Consider the following 24453-nt stretch of genomic DNA (forward strand, 5'->3'; position numbering starts at 1 on the left):
CTTTAAACTCTACACCTCTGCTCTTGGGGCACTAATCTCCTCCTTTAGGTTCTCATAACCAACTCTTTGCAGATGACACTAAAATCTTCTTTTCATTTCCTGAACCCTCCCCCGATCTCTCTATTGAGATTCCCAACCATCTGTCATTAAATATTGGCTAGCTTCACACTCTCTGATGTTAAACTGTACCAAAACAGAGGTGCTCTTCTTCCCTGCCAGAAGCCACCCCCCCCCCCCCATCTCTTCTACTGCTTATCCAGTTCCGACCCGATACTCTCCCCTATTCTTTTTCAGCTAGAAACCTTGACATCATCTAGGACCTCTCACACCATGGCTGACTCACAATAGAGAAGGTATCACAAGTCAGTCATAAAGATCCAAGTTCAACACCTTTATTAAAATGAGGAGTTGGAGACTTCCCATCTGTCCCCAATTCTATAATGGGCGGGGTCTTGACCATCCAATGAAAATAACTAGTCCAAGTCAGTGTAGTCAAAATAAAGAAATGTCTATGTCAGAAACCTATGCTTGCCCTCACAATAACCATCTGGTGGGAAATAGTTCAAAACAAAAAGGGTGCATCAAAGAAAAGTTGAAGGACACTCTCTTCCCCAAGCTCGAGTAACCAGAGTTTGTTAGGCGCTTGGGTGGCTTGTTCACATACAGTTCTTCCAGGCTCCCCTCCCCTTGTTCAGAGGCCACACAATACGCTATCATATAGCTAATTCAGGCTTGCCTCTCCTGCTTTGTAATTCATATAGTTCAACAGGTATTTCACACTGGGGTTCCCTTTGCCAATGGTTCACTATTCGTTCAATGATGACGGGGACCATCGCAAATGCACAGTATTCATCAGCCCTGTTGCGGGACCACTGTCATTAAGGCTCAGTGGGGATTCCCTTCACGAAAAGTTCACCAATCCTTCATGTAGTAACAGAGACCTTCACAAAAAAACATTTTCTTGACTGGCCTTGTGCAGGAACACTCTTACCTAGATTGTTTATTCATTTGTGCTGCTTGTACTATATTTCACTTGGTTGTGACCTCGGCACCTTCAGTACAATTCTTCTCATGAGTTCCAGACCCTCCTCTCAACTCTCACAACGGGTCCTCGACCCTTTTGAATGACTCCGGCATTACAAAAAGTCTCATTTCACTTTGGCTCACATTTCAAGCCTTTGCACAGCTTTCTTCCCTTTCGTAAAGCTGCCTCTAATTAAAATCCTAAGAAATGTATACTTTGCTCGTGGAAACGTCCACACTTTCTCGCCATCACTTTGTTTTGGATCACACTTTTCAACAATGGAGAATTGAAGCTTTCATCTTCCTCACGTCTCTCGCAATACGCGTATCCAGCTATACAGAAAAAGGTGTGTATTGGCCAATTTTACGCCCACAAAATAGGCACATACTCCCAAAAAATAAAAAACGGAGTAGAAATATAAAATAAAAAAGGGAAACAAACACAGATGACCTTGTGCTCATGTTTTCACCCACACAGCTCCAAGAATATGTTTGGACCAGCAGTGCACCTAGTACCACAGGACGAAATTGCTATTACTGCCCAATTGGAAGAAGTAACCATGTATCTTTTTAATGTGTATGAATAACTAGGTGCAAAGAAATAATGATTACAAAAACCATTGCGTTACCCAGTTAAAAATTTTTTACTTGCTTATAAAATACTCAGATTGGGAAATTAACTTACATTTTTACTCCCTAAAAAAACATTTTACTCCCAACTTTCAAAAAAAATAGGGAGTAAAATACTCCCATATAAAAAATCCTATCTGGAGCAATGTGTGGATCCTTGTTTTGCAACATTGTATTTCATTTGCGCCTCGCGCCTTTCACAAACCAGGCTCCTTTCTGCTTAGAACTCACCAGCTGCGTTTCTCTTTATCGCTTGTTGCGTGCCGAGGTCAGGGTCTTCTCTGTTGCCCCATTGATACTCCTGGACCTTAACACACCCAGTGGAACAAGCTCCTGTGCCAGGCTTTCACTTGGAAGGCTGGTTCTCCAAGCAGCTCCCTTCGGGTTCTACGGAGACACAGCACGATCTGCAGCCTTTCCACCCCAGGCTCTTAGCGCATCGTTCTCTGCTGATTGATTACGGGGGTTTCCAGGCGACCCAGTTCGCTTGGCTGCTCGACCTCCAACGGGTGTTCCTTCTCTGGCTCCGACTCACAGTGTGCTTTACTGTTACACCTCTTAGACTGCGTGATTGGGAAGGTATGTCAGGTGTGTGAAATCAGAACGGAACGCCCTACTCTGCCTCACCTCATTACTAGCACAGGGCCAGTGCCTAGAATGGGTGGTAATCTGAAGGAAAACTAGAGACTAGGTTGATCCAATCGCTACCATGGGGACAGGAGAGATGGGGGTTGGGTAGAGACCAAGCAACCCACACAGGTGGATATTAAACCTCGCAGGGAGCCACACAAGAGCACCTACAAACCGTGTCCATAAATGAGAAGGTGCACCCCACCTCCTTCTCATTGACTTAGGTGGGAAAGCGAAATTGTTGCCCCTCTCTGATAAAGGAGCTGAAAATTGCCTGACCGACCTACTAGGCTTTGCCATGGCCCCACCACGACTTAGAAGAGCATTAGAGGAGGAGACAACCACGAGTTGACAACAAAGGGGGTAATTGCCTGTTAAACACACAGGAGGAGGTGATTGCAGACAAACAAGGAGGCAGAGGCAGGGCTGCCAAGTAATTTTCCAAAATGGGCACTCCACCTCTTATATGGTCTCAGCCAATCGCAGATTACCCCTCCCCACAGGCCATGAGTGCAAACCATGAGTCTCGAAAACATTCTAGGAGAGAAGCAAAGACTGTATATAAAGCCAAATGACAGAGGGCAGTTTGTGGCTATTGGAGTGGAAGCAGAGCAAGCAAATTGCTAGAGTGGAACCGTGCAGAGGTACTAGGAAAGTGAGGAGAGATGAGACCAGAAGGGAAGAAGGAGGTAAAGAAGGTGGCAGTAAGGTCAAAGGAGGTGGGTGGAGATCCTATTGTGGAAGAGGGTTTATTGAAGGAAGTTCGTAGAAGTAGTTGACTTGTATATGTTAGTGTTGGCTTTTGGGATTATTATCCTGAATAGAATAAATGTAAATGTTGTCTGTTACATGCAATACCATTTCGTTTTTTATCCGATTGGTAATGATTGATTGCAAACTGTTGAAATTCTGGGGTTTTGATTTGTAAACTTTTTGCAGCTACTTCTTGTCCCAGACTAATGAAGTTCCAGGTGTTAGATATTTGATGCCCTACTGGAAATGCATGCCTGGCTTGTCAGGTATAACGCAAATATATGCGGGATGAAGACACTGAAGCTTGCAATCTCATTTCTAAAATAGAATGACCTTTTTACTTTGTGTAAAGTAAGTTCTGCCGAATAGAAAGAACAGACAATACATAACCAAAATCATGCAGCTCTCCAAATAGAAACAGATCTAGCGGCAGATCATACATGTTTTTACCTTAAAGTAACTAAAGTCAAATATGAGATCTCCATACTTCTGCTGCTCAATTTTGTCTTTCAGTCGAAAAACACTTGGAATAAACTCAGAGAGCCTGAGAAATTCAGCAATGATGGCATTCCCACGAGAGACGATCCGCAGAATGGCCTGACCACAATGATTGTTCTCAGCTAGAAAATCCACCATTGTGAAGGCAGATTCCTAATCTGCGGTCAAGCAGGGAAGATGCTGAAGTATCTCAGTGTGGTGACACCTGAAAATTACACAATTAGTATGTTATTAGATGGCAAAGCTTACCATTTACAAAAAAAGCACATATTAAGGCTTGATACTGTGTCAGCTTTATTGGATTTTCCAATGTTTGTACTTTATTGATGAATATCAACAATCATTAAATGGAAGACTTCAAGTTTAAATAATTGTACTTAATATAAAAAAAAATATACAGCAATATAATCAGATCATCTTACATAAATACTACTGATAAAATAAGGAACAAGTTTCTTACCTGTAACTATTCTCCAGCATGGGTCTGGAATGGATTCACATGCTCATGAATATTCCCAGTCGTCAGGCTGGGAATCCTCGGTAAAGAAAAAAAAATCAGTTTCACTTCTGAACTGTCATTTTCCTAACAACCAATCACTGGTCTCCGAGTCATACGGCCCACAGCCAATGACTGCCCTCCAACTAAGCCCCTCCTCTGGCAGCCATCTTCAGATTTGGTAGCAGGTAAAGTGGCAGTAGGACCAGGAGAAGAGCCTCAGAGGGGTAGCGGGAGGATTTGCATGTGAATCCATGCCGGAGAACAACAGTTACAGGTAAGTAACTTGTTCCTTCTCCAGCATGGGGTCTGGCATGGATTCACATGTTCATGAATAAAGAATACCTCGCAGTACACACATACACAACCACGGGAGGCGTCAAGACTCAACATTAAGCATCTCAACATTCTATGGCAAGACGGCAGCGAGCATTATGCTTTTCTTTCTTTATTGCCGCCAATACAGCAATTCAGAATTTGAAACATTTAAGCCAACATATTTTTCTGTTTGAGGTAGCAAAAAGAAACACTCCCAGTTTAAAGGTTTAACTTCAGTCCAAGAGGCTCAAAAACTGCCCAAAACTGCAAATCCCATGAGCCTCTCCCATCCTGGTAGTCCTGATGCTGTACCCTTTCCACCTATCCGGTGCCTGCCTCCTGTATAAGAGTCCCCAACACTGGGTTCCTTCCTCTTTCTTTTTGCTGCCATACATCAGTTTAGTGTTTTTCCTCATCATTTTCCATTCAGTTCATACGGTACTAAGTATTTACATGTATTGTCGCAGCACGCGTGTTTAAACATTCTTATATACTTATATTAACGCTGCGCGCATATGTTGAAGGGTTTACATACTAATGAGTGCAGCGAACGCTGCTTCTAATTACATGTACCTAACTTCCTTACAGTCAGATGTGGAGGCGGGCCGGAGTCACAAGCGCATTCGCTGGCATGAGGCAGCCGGCCCGCTCCACAGCGTGTCATCGCTTGAGAGGCACGCTTTAGGACCCGGGGGAGCAGAGGTTTTACTAACCTACCGTTATCCCTCGGGCCCTTCAGTTAATTCGCACTGCTTTCTCTAGAGTGGAGACGAGAGACGGGTTGCAGAGAGTGTGCCCACCATAAAAATACATGAATACATTAAAAAATACTTATAAAATGAAGAAAGACACGAACGCAGGGCCTGCTTTGTCAGCTGCTGAAGCAGAGAGCTTGCAATCATCAGCAGCTGAGCCTCGTGTCTGTGGAAGGCCTGCAGCCAGTGAATACAGCTGCTACAGACTGAGCCCAGTCAGCCGGCACTAGACAGTTAGCTCTGCTAACACAAGGCAAGATGGCTCAATATGGGGAGGATCACTCCACAACACCAGAATATAGCGAAGAGGAGTGGGAGGGGTGGCGGGGGAGGGGGAGAGAACCCTTCAAGCAAGAGACAGAGCTGTCGCTCAGTTTTAAAAGGGTGTTGGGAAGATTCGCTGTCCCAAGCAGTCGAAGAGGGCGTGCAGCCAATGGCGCACAGGCTGGAAGCATGTATGCTAGAAGAAGCGGGCACTTGGCCCAGGCGAAGGCATGTCGGCTGGACACCTCCAGGAAGGGGTTGAGCAGGGGCATACAGCTCGGAAGAGCAGAGACTCTTTGACCCCCCCCCCCCCCCTGAGCAAGGAAAGGAAGGTTTACCGCAACCCCCAAAAGGCAGACAACCCAGTCACAAGACTTAAGAAGGCCTTCCTGGCAAAGACAGCAGAACGCCAGTCCAGACCCCCTGCCCCAGGGGTGAATAATCCAGGGGACAGATGAGGGCTACTTGCCCGATGATGGAGGGGAGGAGGACCTCCCTGGGCACCATGCAGCAGACACCGACCCTCAATGAAGAGGAGGATACGAATGACATGTTCGACCCCGAAGAATGGGTGCCTTCACCCAGGGTGTCGCTCTACATGGCGCAGCACTAAGAAAGCCCCTGGACAAGGAGGTACGTTTGCGCATGAGAGCAGAATGCCCCCGTTCAGAGCTGCCCGATAAGTTATGGGAGACCCCTGACCTTGACCCGAAAATGGTCACCTTTGTGACAAAGGCCTCGAGGGACGTCCGGCAGGGTGTGGACAGGGCATGGAGAGGATGCCAGGACAAGGTACTCGGTCTGGCGGGTACATTAGCGAAGATCATGGACCTTGCGGAGAAGGCCAAAGATACCAGGACCCCGATAAACCCCATCGCCTTGGCCAACTGGGCGCAGCGCGCAGTTTGCTTGTTGGGGAATGCCAACTGCACCCTCTCAGAGAGAAGGAGAAGCCTAATTAAAAAAAAATTTTAAAAAAAAAAAAACACGACTCTAAATTGAGTGACCTCTCGTCCTGTGAGGCAGGTCAAGGAGCCAATGGACTTCTCTTCGGTGAAGCATTCGCCAAGGAAATGGCTCAGTTCGTAGGAACCTACTCCGCCCTCGAGAAAGCACAAAGTTCTATACGGAGGATCTTCCCAGGGCTGTGTTTTTGCAGAGACCGGACGTCACCGGGGTCGAGCGTCCGGTTGCTTTGCCTTCCATCGCAGACCACAGGGTCATCGAGCACAGTTGGGAAGGGAGGCAGCAAGATGCCTTTTTCCCTTCCAGGGCGAGATTCCCAAGAGGTTGCAGGCAGAGAGGGGCCTGCAGGCATCCTGGAGCCTCTGGCGTTGAGTACATCCGACATGCAAGTGGGAGACAGGACTCTCCAGTTTGAGCGCATGGTATACTTTATCCAGCGATGCATGGGTGCGACGCGCAGTAGCTGTGCTGCACATAGATTTCCTAGGCGATCCCATTCAGTGACGAGAACCGCAAGCGATTCACATGCCGACGCTAGAAGCGGCTCTGCTCCACAGCGAGTTAGTGAAGCTACAGCAAAATAACACAATAGAGCGTCAGACACAGGTAGAACTGGGTTTCATCAGCAGCATGTTTCTTGTGCACAGGAAAGAAAAGGTCTGACCCATCAATCTGAAAAGCCTGAATGAATGGCTGAAGACAACCACTTCAAGATGGAGGGGATCCATCTTCCCAGAGACCTGCTGCGCACAGGGGACTGGCTAGCATGCCTGGACCTCAAAGACGCTTATCTGTCAATACCGATATCGGAAGTGCATTGCAGATTTCTGCATTTTCGCTGGAACGGGGAAGTGTGGTGCTTCAACTGCCTACCTTTCAGCCTCGCCTCAGTGCCTTGGCCCTTCATCAAGCTGATGCGACCAGTGGCCGCGGCCATAACGGAGAGAGGGATCCGGATCATAATATATCTGGACAATATCCTGGTACTAGGTGCAGACGGCACCCCCCTAGCCAAGGATGTGCGTTGGGTTTTCTCCCTGCTGTCCTTGCTGGGATTTCTGGCGAATCTAGACAAGTCACAGCTGCAGCCGGTCCAGAGGATCGAATTTCCGGGATTCACGATAGACACCGCAAGTGCAACTCTAGAGCTCCCAAATCACAAAGTGAGAGCGATCTAGGAGGAGCTCAGAGCGGTTCTAGCGAAGAAAGTAATTTCTCTTCGGAATCTAGCAAGGATAGTGGGGCTGCTCGCAGCTTCCATCCAGGCCATTTTTCCAGGCCCGCTCAATTACAGGGCGCTGCAGCGACTCAAAAATCAAGCATCTGCAGGGGAGGCTAGGATACCACCAGCGAGTAACATTAGACAACGAAGGAACTGCACTGGTGGCTGCAGAATATGTAAGCCTGGAAAGGTCAAGCCATTTTCAGCGACGTTCCAGACTTGATAATAGAGTCCTACACGAGCATCACAGGATGGCTGTTGGGGAGGAGGAGAGGGGGTGGGGTCAGATGCGAGCAAGCAAAGACAGGGGGCAAATGGTCCGAGGACGAATTACGGCTTCACAAACTGTTTCTAGTTACTGGCAGGCTCCTTTGCAGTGCAAGCCTTTACCAAAGGCAGAGCCAAGTGCTGCGTGTTGTTGAAGATGGACAACATCTCAGCAGTATGCTCTATCAACAAGCTCGATGGTACCAAGTAGAGGATGCTGGCAGAGTTAGCAAAGGATTTCTGGCACTATTGCCTACTGTAACGCTCACCTGATTCTCGCAGAGGCGCCGGTCTTGACTGGGCGACTACCGTATCTTCAAAGGTGATGTGCAGCACCCGGTTGGCTCTTTGGGCTGGACCTCTGTGCCCTGTATGCCTGACGTGCAGAGTAAGATGTCTGCAGATAGAAAATACGGGGTTAATGAACTGGGGTTATTGGGGTGTCCCTATCTCTTTCCTCTTCTCCTCTCCTGTAGACCCCCACAGGTTAACGCTCTCACCTTAGGTAAGTGAATGCCGAGCTCTCCATCTGCCTCGGGGCAGGGTGCTGTAACCAGTTTCTTCACCGGATAGGTAGCGCAGGCCTCTTGACTTCAGAGGACTGCTGTCCGTCGTTTACTGCACGAACGGTAAGTTTCGAGTAACTCAAATGTCTTTAAAGTCTTTAATAATGATGTCTCTTGTTTTGCAGGGTTCCGGCGATGGCGGATGACGGGCTGAAGTGCCTTGAAGATGGAGCCCGTCATCCGCCATCGCCGGAACCCGTGTGATGAATAGAAGCGCCTGGAAGCACGTAAGTAAGCGCTTGTTGCCAGCTTCACAATGCGCTCTAACTGTCTTTTTATTTTGCAGGTACAAGTTCGGAGCGGCTGCAGGGTGCCGGGGTACCCACTGGGTTAGATGTGGAAAGGAGTAATGGCACGTGAGTATTAAAGTTCCCCAATGTCTTTAAACGCACCTTGTTTTGTCTTTCAGATGCGGGATGCAGCTCCGACGGCCTCCGGAGCGTGCGAAGAGTTGGTAAGCTTTTGTCTTTCAGATGCCGGAATACAGTGTGAAGACCTCCGGAGCGCACGAAGAGTAGGTAAGCCTTTGCCTTTCAGATGCCGGAATGCTAACCTGTTCTTTCTTGTCTTTATAGGTGTTGCTGAAGACTGGATTCAGGATGGTAAGCCTTTTTCCTTAGGCCCAGGATCAGATGCAGAAGACACGATGAGCGTTCTGCTGCAGAATAACGCAAAGCAAGATTCATCCACCGGGTGTGGTTTAAATAGCCTCCTGTAGTGCTTAGGTGTCTCCTTCCACAGCCACGCCTAAGTAAGAAAAGAGTTCCTGGTAAGAAAAGAGTTCCTGCCTTCCAGAAGAGTTCCAGTGTTCTGCATCTAGGGAGTGGCTCCAGCCCCACCCAACAGGAAAAGTAGTTCCAAACAGAAGAGGATCAGAGGCTCAACTGGCAGGCAAGTAAGCAGCATGGTCTGCTGCAGGTAAGTCCACCCAAGCATTATGAGCCCGGCGCTTCCAGCGCTGGGACTGGGCATATTTATGAGCCTGGTGCCACTGGCGCCAGGACTGGGTCCAAAAGGTCCCCATTGGGACTGGTTGGCACTCGGAACCTGGGTTATGGATCTGCTTCCAAGGGAGTTGGGAAAACCCTGACCTTTTGGAAGCAGAGATCATGACACCTACAACATCAGATAGCAGTAGCAGTGGAGTATCTTCCAGGAGCACAGAACAAGGTTGCAGACTGGAACTCGCGCTATCTAGCAGAATCCAGCGATTGGAATCTTCTTTCCCAGGTATTTCACAGCTTGCAAGGTGTGGGGGCCCCTAGATACAGTTCTATTTGCATCCACACTGAACGCACAGATGTGCAGGTATTTCAGCTGGACGATGGCAGCGGGCACAGATGCGTTCCTCCAGTCTTAGGCGGGATCAGTGCATTATGTGTTCCCGCCATTCATCATGATCATGAGAGTCCTAGCGAAAGCCTGCAGGGAGCAGGCAGAGTTAGTGGTCCCGGAAGGCCCAGTCCTGGTTTCCAGTTGCAATGGAAATTTCCTCTGATTTTCTGAGGATAGTCCCACAATCACCCGGACCTCCTCCTCAGCCTGGCCGGCCAGGGTCACCCACTGGTGGAGGTGGGCACCCTGCACCCGACAGCTTGCAGAATTTCAGGAAGAGATGGGACCTGCCAGGCATTTCGCAGCTCGCTGCGGACTGCATCAGAGACTCCTGGGCACCTTCCACCATTAGGAGCTATAATTCAGCATGTGATTCTTGGGCGCGATGGTGCGCAGACCAGCAGTTGGATCCCGTTTCGGCACCTGTAGTGCACATACTTAATTTCCTAGTTGCCAGGTTCCAAGAAGGTTGCGCGTATAGAACAGCTTTGTCCGCAGGTCATGACAAGGCAGAGAGTAATCCGGTGGGAGAGCATCCATCAGTTCACAGGCTGCTGAGAGGGATCAAATTGAGGAGGCCACCGGAACCCAAGTACACAAGCCTATGGGACGTCCGCGACATCCTGCGATTATTTATGGGATGGCCAGAGAATGGGTGCCCCTCTCGGTCTCAGCTTTTGGGCAGGTTAGCGATGTTGCTTTGTTTGACAGCGTGTCGAAGGGTTTCAGATGTGAAAGCCCTGAAGATAGACAGGAAGATATTCTACCCAGAGGGGGTGGCATTTACCATAGTGCAGAGGACTAAAACCGACACTAGAGTAATTTCGTACCCATACTTTCCTGATAAGAAACTGTGTGTAGAGTAGTGCATCAAGGACTATGAGGCAAAGACAGCACTTATTAAGCCGCCTGGCGTCACCCAGCTGCTAATTGCATGTAGGAAGCCCCATCATGCGATAGCCACGGCGACGATAGCCAGGTGGGTGAGAGAAGTGATGCAGTGGGCAGGCATAGATTTAACCTGATTTGGCGCGCATTCTGTGAGGGGCGTGATGGCTTCTAGAGCATTTTTGGCAGGAGTGTCTTTGCAGGATATAATGAAAGCAGCCAATTGGTCCTCAGAATCCACGTTTAAAACGTTCTATTTTAAACCAGTGTCAGACATGGCTAATAAGATTGGTGGCGAGCTTTTAACAAGCATAATGCTCGCCTCCGTCTTGCCATAGAATGAAGATTGCCCATGCTTACTGCACTGGTCAGTCTTGATTCTATTAAAGACAAGTAGGCGAGCATTATAGCCCACCCAGCTAAATGCAACTAAGAGGAATATTACAGTATTGTGTTTTACTTGTGCCTTCTGCTTTGGGACGAGGGTCCGCATTCCCACCCTCATGATGCATTTATCTCTCTCTGAGGAGATGAGCAGAAACCTGCGTGAGGACGCCAGCAGCATCGTGCCACGATGAAGCAAGTTCTCCCGTTGGACAATAGGAGTCGCAAGTCAAGAGATCGGAGATATCTCTCTGTGGAGTTCAAGAAGTTGGTTTGTTAAAAGTTGACATTGGATTGTGTTGCAGTCAAAGAAAGAGGAAGGAACCCAGGGTTGAAGACTCTTATATAGGAGGCAGACACCGGATAGGTGGAAAGAGTACAGCCTCAGGACTACTAGGAGGGGAGAGGCTCATGGGATTTGCAGTTTTGGGCAGTTTTTGAGCCTCTTGGACTGAAGTTAAACCTTTAAACTGGGAGTGTTTTCTTTTTGCTACCTCAAACAGAAAAATATGTTGGCTTAAATGTTTAAAATTCTGAATTGCTGTATTGGCGGCAATAAAGAAAGAAAAGCATAATGCTGGCCTCTTTGTCTTTAATAGATTCAAGACTGACCAGTGCAGTAAGCATGGGTAAACTTCATTAAGCACTTCTCTTACCTCCTGGCTCAACTTCAAGCGAACAGGTTGTGCAGCACTGCTTGGCCGACTCTGGACACATCCCTGGAATCCCTGTTGACGCAGTAGAACTTCATGAAGGTGTGCGTCGACCTCCACGTAGTAGCCCTGCAGATGTCAGCAGGGGCACACCAGACAGGAACGCCATAGTTGCAGCAATTGCTCTGGTTGAATGGGCTGGGATGGCGAGGCAACGGTCGGTTTGCCAACCAATGACAATGGGTGATGCAGCCGGAGAGCCACCTGCAAATGGAAGCCTTGGAGAGGGCCTTCCCATGGTTCACAGTGCCAAAGTTCACAAAAAGATGCAACGTATTCCGAAAACTCTTGTGCTGTTCACGTAGAACTTCAGCGCTCTAGCCACATCCAGCAACTGCAAAGTCTGCTCAGCCAGCGACAAAGGCGTCAGGAAGAATACAGGCAACACCAAGGGCACGTTTAGAAGAACGTCCGACGGCACCTTGGCCATGAAGGAGGGGTGCATCCGTAGCACCACCCTCGTCTCGTGGAATGTCAACTAAGGTGGTTTACAAGACAGGGCCTGGATCTCACCCACTCGTCGTGCCGAGGTGATGGCCACAAGAAACACTGTTTTCCGCGACAATTTCAGTGGCACAGAATGCATAGGCTCGAACGGTGGACCCAGGAGGCTAGTCAGCACCACATTGAGGTCCCACTCGGGGCCAGAGCCTCCACCGTCGGTAACAAACTGAAAGGTCCTTTGATGAACTCCTTGACCAGGTGGTGTGACCATAACAACGACCTTCCTGTTCTGGAGTAGCGGGAGATGGGATACATTACTCACCGTAATCGTATTTCTGATGCTTGTATCTGCTTAGATTCACATGCTGTGCATAGGCCGACATCTAGTGGAAGCTGCGGAGTATTACAGTTTGTTTTTCGAAAGTCGAAAATGGGCGTCGACACAGGCGTGCCAGTAATACTATCCCTAGTGTGACGTCCACTGTACCCAAGATCCCTCACGCGTCTAGGATCCTCAGATTGTATTTTTTTTTCCCCGACATGAGGAAGCATGAGGAGTAGCGTGAGTACAGATAATCCAAGCAGATAGACAGAAAGGTAAGACTACCAGTAATCATGCGCCTTCTCTCGGAGGGGAGGAAGGGTGGGTCGCATGTGAATCTAAGCAGATACAAGCATCAGAAATACGATTACGGTGAGTAATGTATCCTTCTGAGGCTTGTGGAATCTGCTTAGATCACATGCTGTGCATAGATTAGCGAGCAGTACCAGAAGAAGGAGGTGGGATGTGAGAAGGGTCATGAGCAAATAAGTGTCTTAGAACCGCTTGTCCCACTTGTGTATCTGTCTTGGAATGAGTGTCAATGCAGTAATGCTGAGTAAAAGTGTGAATAGAGCTCCAAGTAGCTGCTTTGCAAATGGTGTCGAGGGGAACATTTGCAATGAAAGCCAGAGTGGCACCAATGCCTCTAGTAGAGTGGGCCCTTGGCGTAAAAGGCAGAGTCTTTTCAGAAAGAGAGTAACACAGCTGTATACAGTTGATAATCCACTTCGAGATAGCGCCCTTAGAGACGCGATCCCCCTCTTTGCCTGTAGCTACGGAGATAAACAGTTGATCTGTTTTCCTTAGCGGTCTGGTTTTATTTACATAGTATAGGACCGCCCTACGCACATCTAGGGTGTGTAGTTTCACCTCAGCCGAGCTTTGCGGGTATTGGAAGAAAGCCGGAAGCTCGATGGACTGGTTTACATGGAACTTGGATATGAATTTAGGTGAGAACCTAGGGTGTGTGCGTAAAACCAGTTTCTCCTTGTGGATAGTAAAGAAAGGATTCTGCACTGACAGAGCCTGAATTTCACTGACCCTTCTTATGGAGGTAATGGCTACTAAGAAGGCCGTTTTATAAGTCAGGTGTTTGAGACTACTTTTATGCATGGGTTCGAATGGGGGTCCCATGAGCTTAGCTAGCACCACGTTGAGGTCCCATCCTGGCGGTGGGTTCGAAATAGGAGGGTGAAGTCTCTTTACTCCTTCCATGAAGGCTTTAACCACTGGTACTTTCCACCACAAGACCTTGTTATGGGATGTGGTGTAAGCCGAGAGGGCTGCCAGGTGTACTTTCAGCGAGTTAAAAACCAACCCTGCATCCAGCAGGTGGAGCATGTATGTCACAACGTTGGAAGGAGTGCAATCAACCGGGTTGATTTGTTTATTCTGGCACCAGATAACAAATCTTTTCCACTTATCAAAGTAACAGTGCCTTGTATTTGGTTTCCTGGACTCCTTTAGAATGTCCATACACCTCTGTGGTAATTTGAGATGTCCAAACTCTATGACTTCAGGAGCCATGCTGCTAGGTTCATAGAGTTGGGTTCCTGATGCACTGTTTGACCCTGTTGCTGGGACAGTAGGTTGTACCAGGCTGGGAGTCTGATGGGCTCGCACACCGCCATCCTGCGTAGGTGTGGAAACCATGGTTGTCTCGCCCACATGGGAGCAACTAGGATGAGCGTCGTCGATTCCTTGTTCATCTTGTACACCACCTTCCTGATGAGAGGAGTTGGTGGAAAAGCGTACGCAAACATCCCTGACCAGTTCATCCACAGGGCATTCCCTTGGGAGTCCGGCTGGGGGAACCTGGATGCAAATCCTGGGCATTGTTTGTTTTCGCTTGTGGCGAATAGGTCTATAGTGGGGAAACCCCACTGAGAGAAGAGATCTTCTACTACGTCTCTGTGAAGGACCCATTCGTGTTCTTCCGGGAGGGAGTCTCTGCTTAGAGCATCCGCTAGGGAATTGAACTCCCCTGGAACATGTTGCGATGACAGGAAGATGTTCCGTCTGAGTGCCCATATCCATATTTTCTGGGCAAGCTTGGACAGATTTGGCGAACGAGTCCCCCCTTGCTTGTTCAGATAGAACATGGCTGTCGTGCTGTCCGTCCTGATCTGCACCGACAAGTTCAGTAGATGGGGCTCGAACGCCTTTAGCGCTCGGAATACTGCCAGAAGCTCTAGCAGATTGATGTGGTTCTTGGCTACTGAGTGAGACCAGAGACCCTGAGCTGTGTGGTGGAGATGGTGAGCTCCCCACCCAGTCAGGCATGCATCTGTAGTCACCACGGCTTGTACTTCGGGATCGTAAAAGGGTTTCCCCTTTGCGAGATTCTCTCTTGTCCACCAGTGTAGGCTCTGTACGAGTGTTGGCGAAACGACCACTAGATCGTCCCACTGACCACTTGCCTGATACCACTGTTTCGCCAACCATTCCTGCATGGGACGCATGCGCAGACGCGCGTGGGGGACCAGGTAAATGCATGACGCCATCATGCCCAGTAACCGCATAGCTTTGCGTACTGTTATCTGTTGACCTGACTGATAATGCGGAATTTGCAGAAGTATATTCCGAATTCTCTCTTCCGAAGGGAAGGTCAATCCTTTCTGAGTATCTAGGATAGCTCCTAGAAACTGTTTTGAGGTGCTTGGCACCAGACTTGACTTTTTCTCGTTGATAGAGAAGCCTAATTCGTGGAGGAGGTCGATAGTCCTCTGAATGTTTGACCTGCAAATTCCTGGGGTTTCCCCCGTTATGAGCCAGTCGTCCAGATAAGGGTACACCGGGATTGCCTCCCTGCGTAGGTGTGCAGCTGCCACCGCCAGTACCTTGGTGAATACCCTTGGTGCTGAAGCTATCCCGAAGGGCAGTACCTTGAATTGGTAGTGGCGACTGTCCACCTTGAAGCGCAAGTACTTTCTGTGCGCTGGGAGCATGGAAATATGAAAATAAGCATCTTTCATATCCAAGGTTGCCATGTAATCCCCCTTTTTTAGGAGGGGGATTACCTCTTGTAGCGTGGTCATACGGAATTTTTGGGGCTTGACATACTTGTTGGCAGGCCGTAAGTCCAATACTGGGCGCATTGTCAAATCTTTCTTTGGCACAAGGAAGTAAGTTGAATAGATACCCTTGTTTACCTGGTGTCCTGGGACGAGTTCTATCGCGTCCTTTTCTAGCAGAGTGGCGATCTCCTCGAGAAGGATCCTCTGATGCTCTAGGGAGTGCACTCTTTGTCGTGGAGGATGGTTCCGGGGACGCTGCAGTAGTTCTATACAATATCCTGCGGATACTGTTGACAGCACCCATCTGTCTGCGGTGATCCCTTCCCAAGCCGGGGTGAAGGTGGAAATGCGTCCCCCTACTGGGGTTGCGTGACAAGGGACCTTGAACTGAGCGTCACTGTTTTGGTGGGGGCGTGCCACCTCCCTTGTTGGGGCTGCCTCTGCCTCTTCCACGACCTCTCTTGTTACCCCTCCCGTAACTCTGGGTAGACTTCTGGTTGTTATTCCATTGTGTACCCTGTCCCTGGGCATAGTTGCCTCTTTGCGAATTTTGGCCGCGTGGGCGACGAAAATTACTGTTCCCCCTCTGGTTAGGGGGTTTGTTGGTAAGCTGGCCAAGGGATTTGAGAGTCTCATATTCATCTTTGGCATTTTTAAGTGCGTCTTCGACCGCTTTCCCAAACAATAGGTCGGGTTCCACTGGCTTGTCTATTAAAGAAGCCTGGGTTTCTGTCTTGAATCCCGACTGCCGTAACCACGCATGTCTCTTGATAACAGTACCTTCTGCTATCAATCTCCCTGCGTTGTCCGCGGCGTCGAAAGTTGCTTTTAAAATGCAACCAGACACGGCTCTCCCCTCTGCCGAGATTCGAGCCAGCTGGCCCTTTAACGGTTCTGGAGCAGAGGCAATGAGCGCCGCGACTTCTTCCCATTGATGGCAGTTGTAACTAGCCAACAGGGTGGTGGAATTCGCAATCCTTGCTTGGTAGGCGGACGTTGAGGCTACCTTCCTGCCAAACCCGTAAAGTTTTTTGCTCTCCTTGTCGAGAGGAGCTTCTGATGAAGATAAGGGCGTGCCAGCCCTTTTTCTAGTGTTGGTAACCACTAGGGAATCTGGTTTAAGATGTCCCCTTATATACAGAGGGTCAGACTGGGCTGCCCGGAAAATCTTTTCAATTCTGGGGTTGACAGCTCTGGTGAGGTTAGGATTCACCAGGGAAGGATCTATTCTTCGTTGGATGGATTTGAGGATAGGGATGGTCTGAGCGACCGGTCTCCTCTCTCCTACAAACTCCTCCGCGAAGTCCCTTTCCTCCTGTACACCGTGGGTGTCGATGTGGAAATGTTCCGCTGCTCGAGCGAGAACCTCGTTAAGGAGGGGCTGGTTATCAACTGGAGAGTCGGTAACTGGTGCTTCGCTTTGTACTGGGGAATCTATTCTGTAAATTTCCTGCTCATCTTCTCCCTCCTCCAGGTCCTCATCATCTGCATAGTAATCTGTCCCGGTTTGTTCTTCCATAATTTCAAACTCCTGGTCCTCTTCAGGGAAAACTTGTCCCTGGTAACTGGGGAGTGGAGTAGAATATGGAGTGGAGTAAGGCTGAACGTCGAAGGGTTCAGGTCTTTCGAACCGGGGCTTTTTACTTAGCGGGATAGGATCGGAGGAGCCTGTGGGTGTGGCCCCTTGAGGGTTATATGAAAGAAAATGTTCTGGGTTCTTATCATAAAAATCAGCCAAGGACGACATTCTAGACATAACCCTGTCTATGTCTTCACTGGACCATTCCCTGGAACAGGGTATTACTTTAGTAGGTGCTGATTTATGGGACTTTTCCAGGGTAGACTTGTGTTTGCTTGTCTGCCTAGGGTGAGAGGATGGCTTTACAGGAGTGGAAGGCTGTGCTTTACGCTGTTTCCCCCCCTCCCCGTGCGTGGAAAAATGTTTTCCCTGTCCCTTGGAGGCCCCAGAGACTTTCGACGCCTGGCGCCGAGGGTCTGGAGAGGTATCTGTGTGCTTCGGGCGTGGGGCCTCACTGGTGTTAACCGCGGTCTCGGTATCTTGGAGCGCGGCCTGGGGGTGGAAGTCGTCTTCGTCTCCCGACGATCGAACTTCCGTTAATGTGTGTAGCGAGGCACTCTTGGCAAGAGTGGATGATTGCCTTGCGTCGTGAGGTGATCTCGATCGAGAGCGCCCAGAGGACACCGAGTCGGACCGTTCTTTTTGTGCCTCTTTCCGGGAAGTCGACGTCGTCGAGGTCCGGTTGGTCTTAGTGTGTTTAGTGTGTGTTAGGTGTGTAGCGCTTGCGTCGCCGGGGGTCTTCCCCATAGCCGCCCTGCCGGACGACCTTCCGAGGTCGGGGACCTGCGCTTGCCGGCTGTCTTTCGACGCCATAATGCCCTCACCGTCCGAAAGTACGGCGTCGCTGCCATCGCTGAAGGCGCCCTCCGCTGCCATGGCCTCCTGCCTGGCGTGGTGGGCCCAACGCTTTGTCGAACGGTCCTTAAGTGTCTTAGGTTTAAACCTACTACACGCTCTGCAGTTCGCTTCGGGGTGATCCCTCGGCAAGCAGAGATTGCACGTGGCGTGCCTGTCGACCCAAGGGTATTTGCGATTGCACTTGGGGCAGAATTGAAAAGGGGTACCCTCCATACGCACCTTAAGGCAGCGGGCTGCTAAGTGTAGGAATATATAAGAGTGAAGAGTATGTACCACCCCCCACTCTCCCTACTTGTAAGGGCCGAGGCCAGCGGCCTACTAGGCCCGGGCCGAGGCCAGCGGCCTTCCGAGGCCCAGATCCGTCGTGCAGCAGTCGACGGTCGATGACTTCTCCAGCCGTCGTCGAGGTCGAGGGTCGACGTTGGGGTGGGGAAGGGAATGAATAAGAATTATAATTATAATAACAGCAAAAGTATGGCTAAGGCCAGGGAACTCCGCAAGATGCTTCCGACCAGTATGGCGGAAAAAAACAATCTGAGGATCCTAGACGCGTGAGGGATCTTGGGTACAGTGGACATCACACTAGGGATAGTATTACTGGCACGCCTGTGTCGACGCCCATTTTCGACTTTCGAAAAACAAACTGTAATACTCCGCAGCTTCCACTAGATGTCGGCCTATGCACAGCATGTGATCTAAGCAGATTCCACAAGCCTCAAAAATCAAGGTTCATCTGGCAGCTGAGGCATGAACCTGCCCTGCTTTGGCCAGCGACAGCAAATATGGCAGCACCTGCGGAGCCATAATCCATAGAGGGTCTATCTTCTGTGCACAGCACCAGACGGCGAATCTATTCCATTTAGGTCCGTAGCATTTCAGTTAAGACGAAGCTCTGGCCTTGGCAAGCACCTCCTTGCAGTCCGCCGGGATATCATATCCTCCAAACTCTAGCGCTGCAGGAGCCAGGCCTGCAAGTTCCGCAACCCTGGGTCGTGGTGCAGGATCGCGGCTCCTTCTCTTGCGAGATCATCTGCGGCTGACAGAAGCTTGAATGAAGGGGATGCTGACAAGTCCAGAAGGGCCAGGTTTAATATCTGTCTCGGCCAAGCCAGCGCGACGAGGATCATCCTGCACCAGGACCGTCTGAGTTGATTGACTAGTCGAGAAAGCAACGGCAATGGAGGGATCGCATACAGAGACAGGCGTTCCCAGGGGAATGAGAATGCGTCCCCGAAGCTCCCTGGCTGGCGAAAACCACTCCATCACTTGGTGTTCGGCGCCGTCGCAAACAGATTGATCTGGGGAATGCCCCATCCACGGAACAGAAGCTCCCACTCGTGGCAAGAGCTCAGCTCCCTGCTGAGTGAGTTGGTGTTCTTCACTCCTGCCAGATGAAACGGGACAAGGAACATCCCCTGGGCAACGGGCCAGTGCCATATGTCCTGCGCCTCTCTGGAGAGCGCTGGGGAACTGGTGCCCCCCTGCTTCTGGATGTAGAACATCGTGGTGGTGTTGTCCGTGAGACCTGTATCACCTTGCCCTAGAGGGACAGAAGGAAAGGCTGGAGGGCCCATAACACTGCCTGCAGCTCCAGTACGGTGATATGCAACGACTTCTCTGGTAGCCAGTGTCTCCTGATGAGGTGGGTTCTGGAAGTCTGTGCCTGCCTACAGATTGTGCGCAGACTCTCCCACCACTGGGGGCGGGCGGCGTAGAAAAGAGAGAGAGGGGAGAGAAGGGAGAGAGGGGAGGAGAGGGGAGAGAGGAGAAAAGAGAGGAGAGAGGAGAAAAAGAGGAGAGAGAGGAGAGAGGAGAAAAAGGAGAAAAGAGAGGAGAGAGGAGAAAAAGGAGAAAAGAGAGGAGAGAGGAGAAAAAGGAGAGAGAGGAGAGAGAGAGGAGAGAGAGAGGAGAGAGAGAAGAGAGAGAGAGAAGAGAGAGAGAGAAGAGAGAGAGGGGAGAGAGAGAGGGGAGAGAGAGAGAGAGGAGAGAGAGAAGAGAAAGAGAGGAGAGAGAGGAGAAAAAGGAGAGAGAGGAGAGAGAGAGGAGAGAGAGAGATCCTCAAAGCTCCCCGATACCTGGATCCAATGGGCGTCTAGGAACTCTTACAGTGGCCACATCCACAGCCTGCACAACCGAATGAGGTATATGCATGACATCATGCCGGACTTGATGGACCTCACCCTTGCGATCTTCAGGGTCAACAGCCGATATACCTTGCCCAGGATGGCCACTCTCCTCTCCTCCGAAGGAGACGCCAGGCATGACACAGTGTTGAGTCGGGACCCCAGAAACAGTGCGTGTTGCGATGGCACCAAGCAAGATTTTGCATAATTCACTGAGAACCCCAGCTCCATCAGTAGCTGGACAGTTTCCGCTGTGTGTGTGATGGTGGTTTCGCTTGGATGAGCCAGTCGTCCAGGTTGGGGTAAACGTGGATCCCCTGTAAATGCAGCTGCGCCGCCACTGGCGCCATGCACTTGGTGAAAACCCTTGGTGCCAACTTCAATCCGAAGGGAAGGGCCTTGAACTAACAATGTTGCCCTTGAACCACGAAGCGCAGAAACTCCCTTGTAAATGGGGATGTGAAAGTAGGCATACTCCAAGTCCAGCGACGACAGGAAATCACGTTCTTCCAGCTGTCCTAGCATGTGCTGAAGGGCGGCCATCCGAAACTTCTGGGATCTGATGTACTTGTTCAGATGGCAGAGGTCCAGGAGCCGTCTCGGTATACGCCTTGATGGCTTGAAGGGACTCGTCCGCGGTCTTCCTGAACAAATTATCCCTGTCGAAGGGCATGTGCAATACCCTCGACTGCACCTCCAGGCGAAAGTTGGCGGCCTTCAACCATCCCCGCCGACCAAGGCAAACGCTGTTGCCCATTTGGGGAAATCCTGCGGTGGCACTGTAATGGCATGGTCTGATGCCACCTCGCCCTCCTGCAGGATCTCCAATGCCTCTGCTCTCTCTACATAGGGAAGAAAATCCAGGAAGGGAGCAATCTTAAACCAGAGCTCCCCGTTTTAGCGCGCCGTACGATGGCGAGGGCGTGGCCGCCTTGATGGTCGTTGCTGCCGATGAGATGACTCGTCGTACCATGGCGTCCAACTTCTTCCCCTCGCTGCCCGGGTGGAGGAGGAGGGGGGCGGGGGGGGTCGTGAGGGGAGGCCGCTGACACGGCAGAGCCAGAGGATTTCTTCCTTGTCGCCACAGAGACTACTGAATCCGGGGAAGGCTGGGACATCAAACGCTTGGGTGCAGAGTCTGACACCCTGTACTTCTTTACGTATCGGTCCCTCTTCGCTGAGGACGGGTTCCTCATAAGGGACAGCCCCTCATCCCAAATGAACAGAGGCATCAACAGCACAGTCTTCCTCTTTGCCTAGTGGTGCTAATACATGAACCCCTCTTATCCGCAGGGGTCAGCTGAAACAAGTCAGAGGCCCTAGAGATCATGGCATGGAACGAGGGTGAAAAGGCGGTGGAAGGTAAACTCTCCTCTTCTTGGTAGGGGGCGAAACTGATGGCCCCGGTTCCGCAGGATCTTCTGGCGCCGCGGGATATTCCATCGGCGGAAGGGGCATCCTCGTCCGAATCTCCAAACACAAGGTGTGGAGTGCCTGGACCATGTCCACCAAAATGTCCATCCGCTGGGGGTTGCAGTGATTGTGGAAGTGGGAGCGACTGAGGCAGCGGCGGTGTAGGGTTCTCCAACTCCTCCACGGCCTGCTCCTCCTCGTCTGTCTCATCGCTACTCTAAACGTCTCCCTCGTCGGGGTCCCTACCGTACGAATTTCTTCTCCAAAATGGTCTGGGTAGAGAGCTCCTCCTCAGGAGATGTCCGTGCCCTGCAGGACTACCGTGCCTATCCCCCCCCACCCCTTTCTTCTCGACCAGGGGAGACTGTTTCGGGGAGATGGTGAGCATCGCCTTCTCCGGTGTCTTCTCAATGGGCTGAAACAACAAGTCTCTCCTGGCAGGCAGGGAAACTCTCGCCTTGGGGACCGTACCCTGCCTTCGCTAGGGACGCCACTACACCTTCAATGGAAGGCTTTGCTGGGTGAATCTGGTCCTGCGTGAGCTAGGGGGCTTCACCTTGGGGGGCGGGGGTGGGTTCTTCATGGTGCAGGGGGGCCCCCCCCCCCCCATCTCCTGGCAAAACGCACAGACATCCTCCACGTGCGTTTGGTCTGAATGCAGGCAGCAAAGGCACACAAAGTGCCCATCGTCCAAGTAGATGTTCCATAGGCCTTATCCTGGACAAATCCTGAATGGAGGCATCGAGTCTTCCTTCTCCTCTGCCATCTCCAAGCAGGGTAGGCCTTGACGAAGCTTCTGGAATCCTCCACGAAGAAACTCAACCAAACTCAAAAAAAAAAACCAAAAAAAAAAAAAAAAACAAAATCGCAAAATGCAGTAAACGCTCGAGAGCTATAGCACGAGGACCTCCCAACACTTGAAGATGTGGTAAAAATCTGAAGATGGCTGCCAGAGGAGGAGCTTAAGTAGAGGGCAGTCATTGGCTGGGAGCAGTATGACTCAGAGACCTGTGATTGGTTGTTAAGAGAAAGACAGTTCAGAAGTGAAATAAACTAATTTTTTATTTACCGAGGATTCCCAGTCCGACGACGGGGAATATTCATGAGCATGTGAATCAATGCCAGACCCCATGCTGGAGAAGCTAATAAATAGTAGCAGTATAAATGTGCAAGCTAAGTTAAAAATACTGTAACCCTCCCAAAAACATGTTATTAAATTAATTAAAATGTTTCCAACAAAAATAGCCTATAATAAAGTGAGAACTTGCAAATACAATGATTGAACGACGGAGATAAAATACTGAACTCTGCAGAAAAACAAAACCTAAGCAGCAATACAATAAAAAAAAAATAGATTATAAAAGACAGACCGAGAAAGCAGGTGGAAGAGGTTATCTGGATAATATAATTGATATGAACAGATGAAATCAATGGATTTAAAGCATTTTATTGAACTTGGTACAAGTCCTCATACATTACAATTATTCCTGGTGGCTTATGAACTTAGGTGCTGGGAGGAACCGGAGGGCATCCTCACTTTTTTCTCCTGGATCCTCCTCTCAGGTGGCCAGGGAAAAGCCATCGCTTTTGGATCCTGACCCTGGGGGTGGAGATGAGATGGTGGACCACCTGGGTGGAGGGAACTTAGTGAGTGGGGAGAGCGAGACATGGTATCCCCATTCCATTTACAAAATGAACCCTCCATTCCTCGATCCTTTGTATGCTACCATCAGTCTCTCACCACCACCCCCCTAAAATGTCCCCCAGTAATATCACTTTAATACTGGGACAAGGAGGAGACAACACAGTTATGCACACTTCCTTTAATTCGACCCTCCCCAAGCACCACTTTGGAACCAAGATGAGGAAGAGGGCTATGGAGAATTTCAGCTGGAACAGTCAGGCATGTCCTGCTAATAGGTTTCACCATGGTCAGGCAATTGACTCACACCTGCAGTCATTGAACAATCGCCATTTTATAAAATGGGTGGCTGCCCTGCACGAAAGGAGAGATGGCCTGGAGAGAAGGAAGCAGGATGAAGAGTCGTAGCGTGCTGGGAGGGTGGGGGGCGGTCTGGAGAGGAGCCGTGCCGAGCAGGAGTGAGAAAGACGCCAGTGCCAAAGCTGGCTGTGAGAGGGTTGAGAAATCCTGCTGCCCTCCCTGCCAGATGCACGCTGCAGGAGCTGGAGGCGCTGAAGCCTTCAGGTCACCGCAGGACTCAAAGAGAGCGAGTGGTGCCCTCTGTAGCTGCCACCGGAAGAGAGCAGAGCCATTTGCTGCAGGACTCCAAGCTCGCTGTGGCTACCATGAGAGAGGAACAGAACGAAGAGAAGCCGGGAAGTAGAACTGAGAAACCCGAGGGAGCTGCCTTATACAGCCAGTGAGTGACAATAGGCAAACATTTGTACCGGGGCGCCATGGGGACTGGAAACAAGCTTGCTTGAATGCTGAACTGAAAGTTATTAAAAGTGAGTTTTGAATACAGAGCGAGTTGAAGGTTGATATAAGCACTTTTAAGCGTGTATAGTGGCCAACAAGCCACGTTCAAGCGTTACAGGTTAAGAAGAAACCTGTGTTGACAAGAGCCAGAGTAATACAGAAGTGTAACAAAGTGCCTAGGAGTATCGGTTGCGTGACCTGTAATGGGTGGACTGTGATCCGACAACCTTGCCTAAAACGAGGGCCCCCTTTTTGGAAAAAACCAAGGTAACAGGTGCTTGATTGATTTTTGAACTGAAGAAACTGAACAATGTATCGGAACCAGTGAAAAGCATTGATGACAAAGAATGTGGAAAGTGTCCCAAAAAAACTGCTATTTTGAAAGGCTGGATGATTTGAAGTGGTATTGGTTTTGAACACTGTCCAACTCTTGGGCAAGGAAACCCTGAGACTTTGCTTCTCCTTCCCCAAGTTCAAAACATTTGACAGAGTACAAGCCAAGAGCTAGAAGAAGCTCTGAACTTTATTTTGACCACTCATTCTGCTGCG

General features: G+C 50.0%; 1 protein-coding gene across 6 annotated transcripts in view; it reads right to left on the minus strand.

The window, feature by feature from the left end:
* The window catches only part of WASHC5 (WASH complex subunit 5), a 1117936-nt gene that overhangs the window by 978795 nt on the left and 114688 nt on the right, over window positions 1–24453 (minus strand). For all 6 annotated transcript variants that reach the window (XM_069621617.1, XM_069621614.1, XM_069621616.1 and 3 more), the window contains one exon: window positions 3487–3739. In XM_069621617.1, coding sequence (XP_069477718.1) covers window positions 3487–3672 — 186 coding nt within the window. In that variant the 5' untranslated portion in view covers window positions 3673–3739. The remainder of the gene's footprint in view (window positions 1–3486; window positions 3740–24453) is intronic.

The sequence above is a fragment of the Ambystoma mexicanum genome, chromosome 5q (genome assembly GCF_040938575.1).
Source record: "Ambystoma mexicanum isolate Mex_15411 chromosome 5q, UKY_AmexF1_1, whole genome shotgun sequence".
Classification (NCBI taxonomy): Eukaryota; Metazoa; Chordata; class Amphibia; order Caudata; family Ambystomatidae; genus Ambystoma; species Ambystoma mexicanum.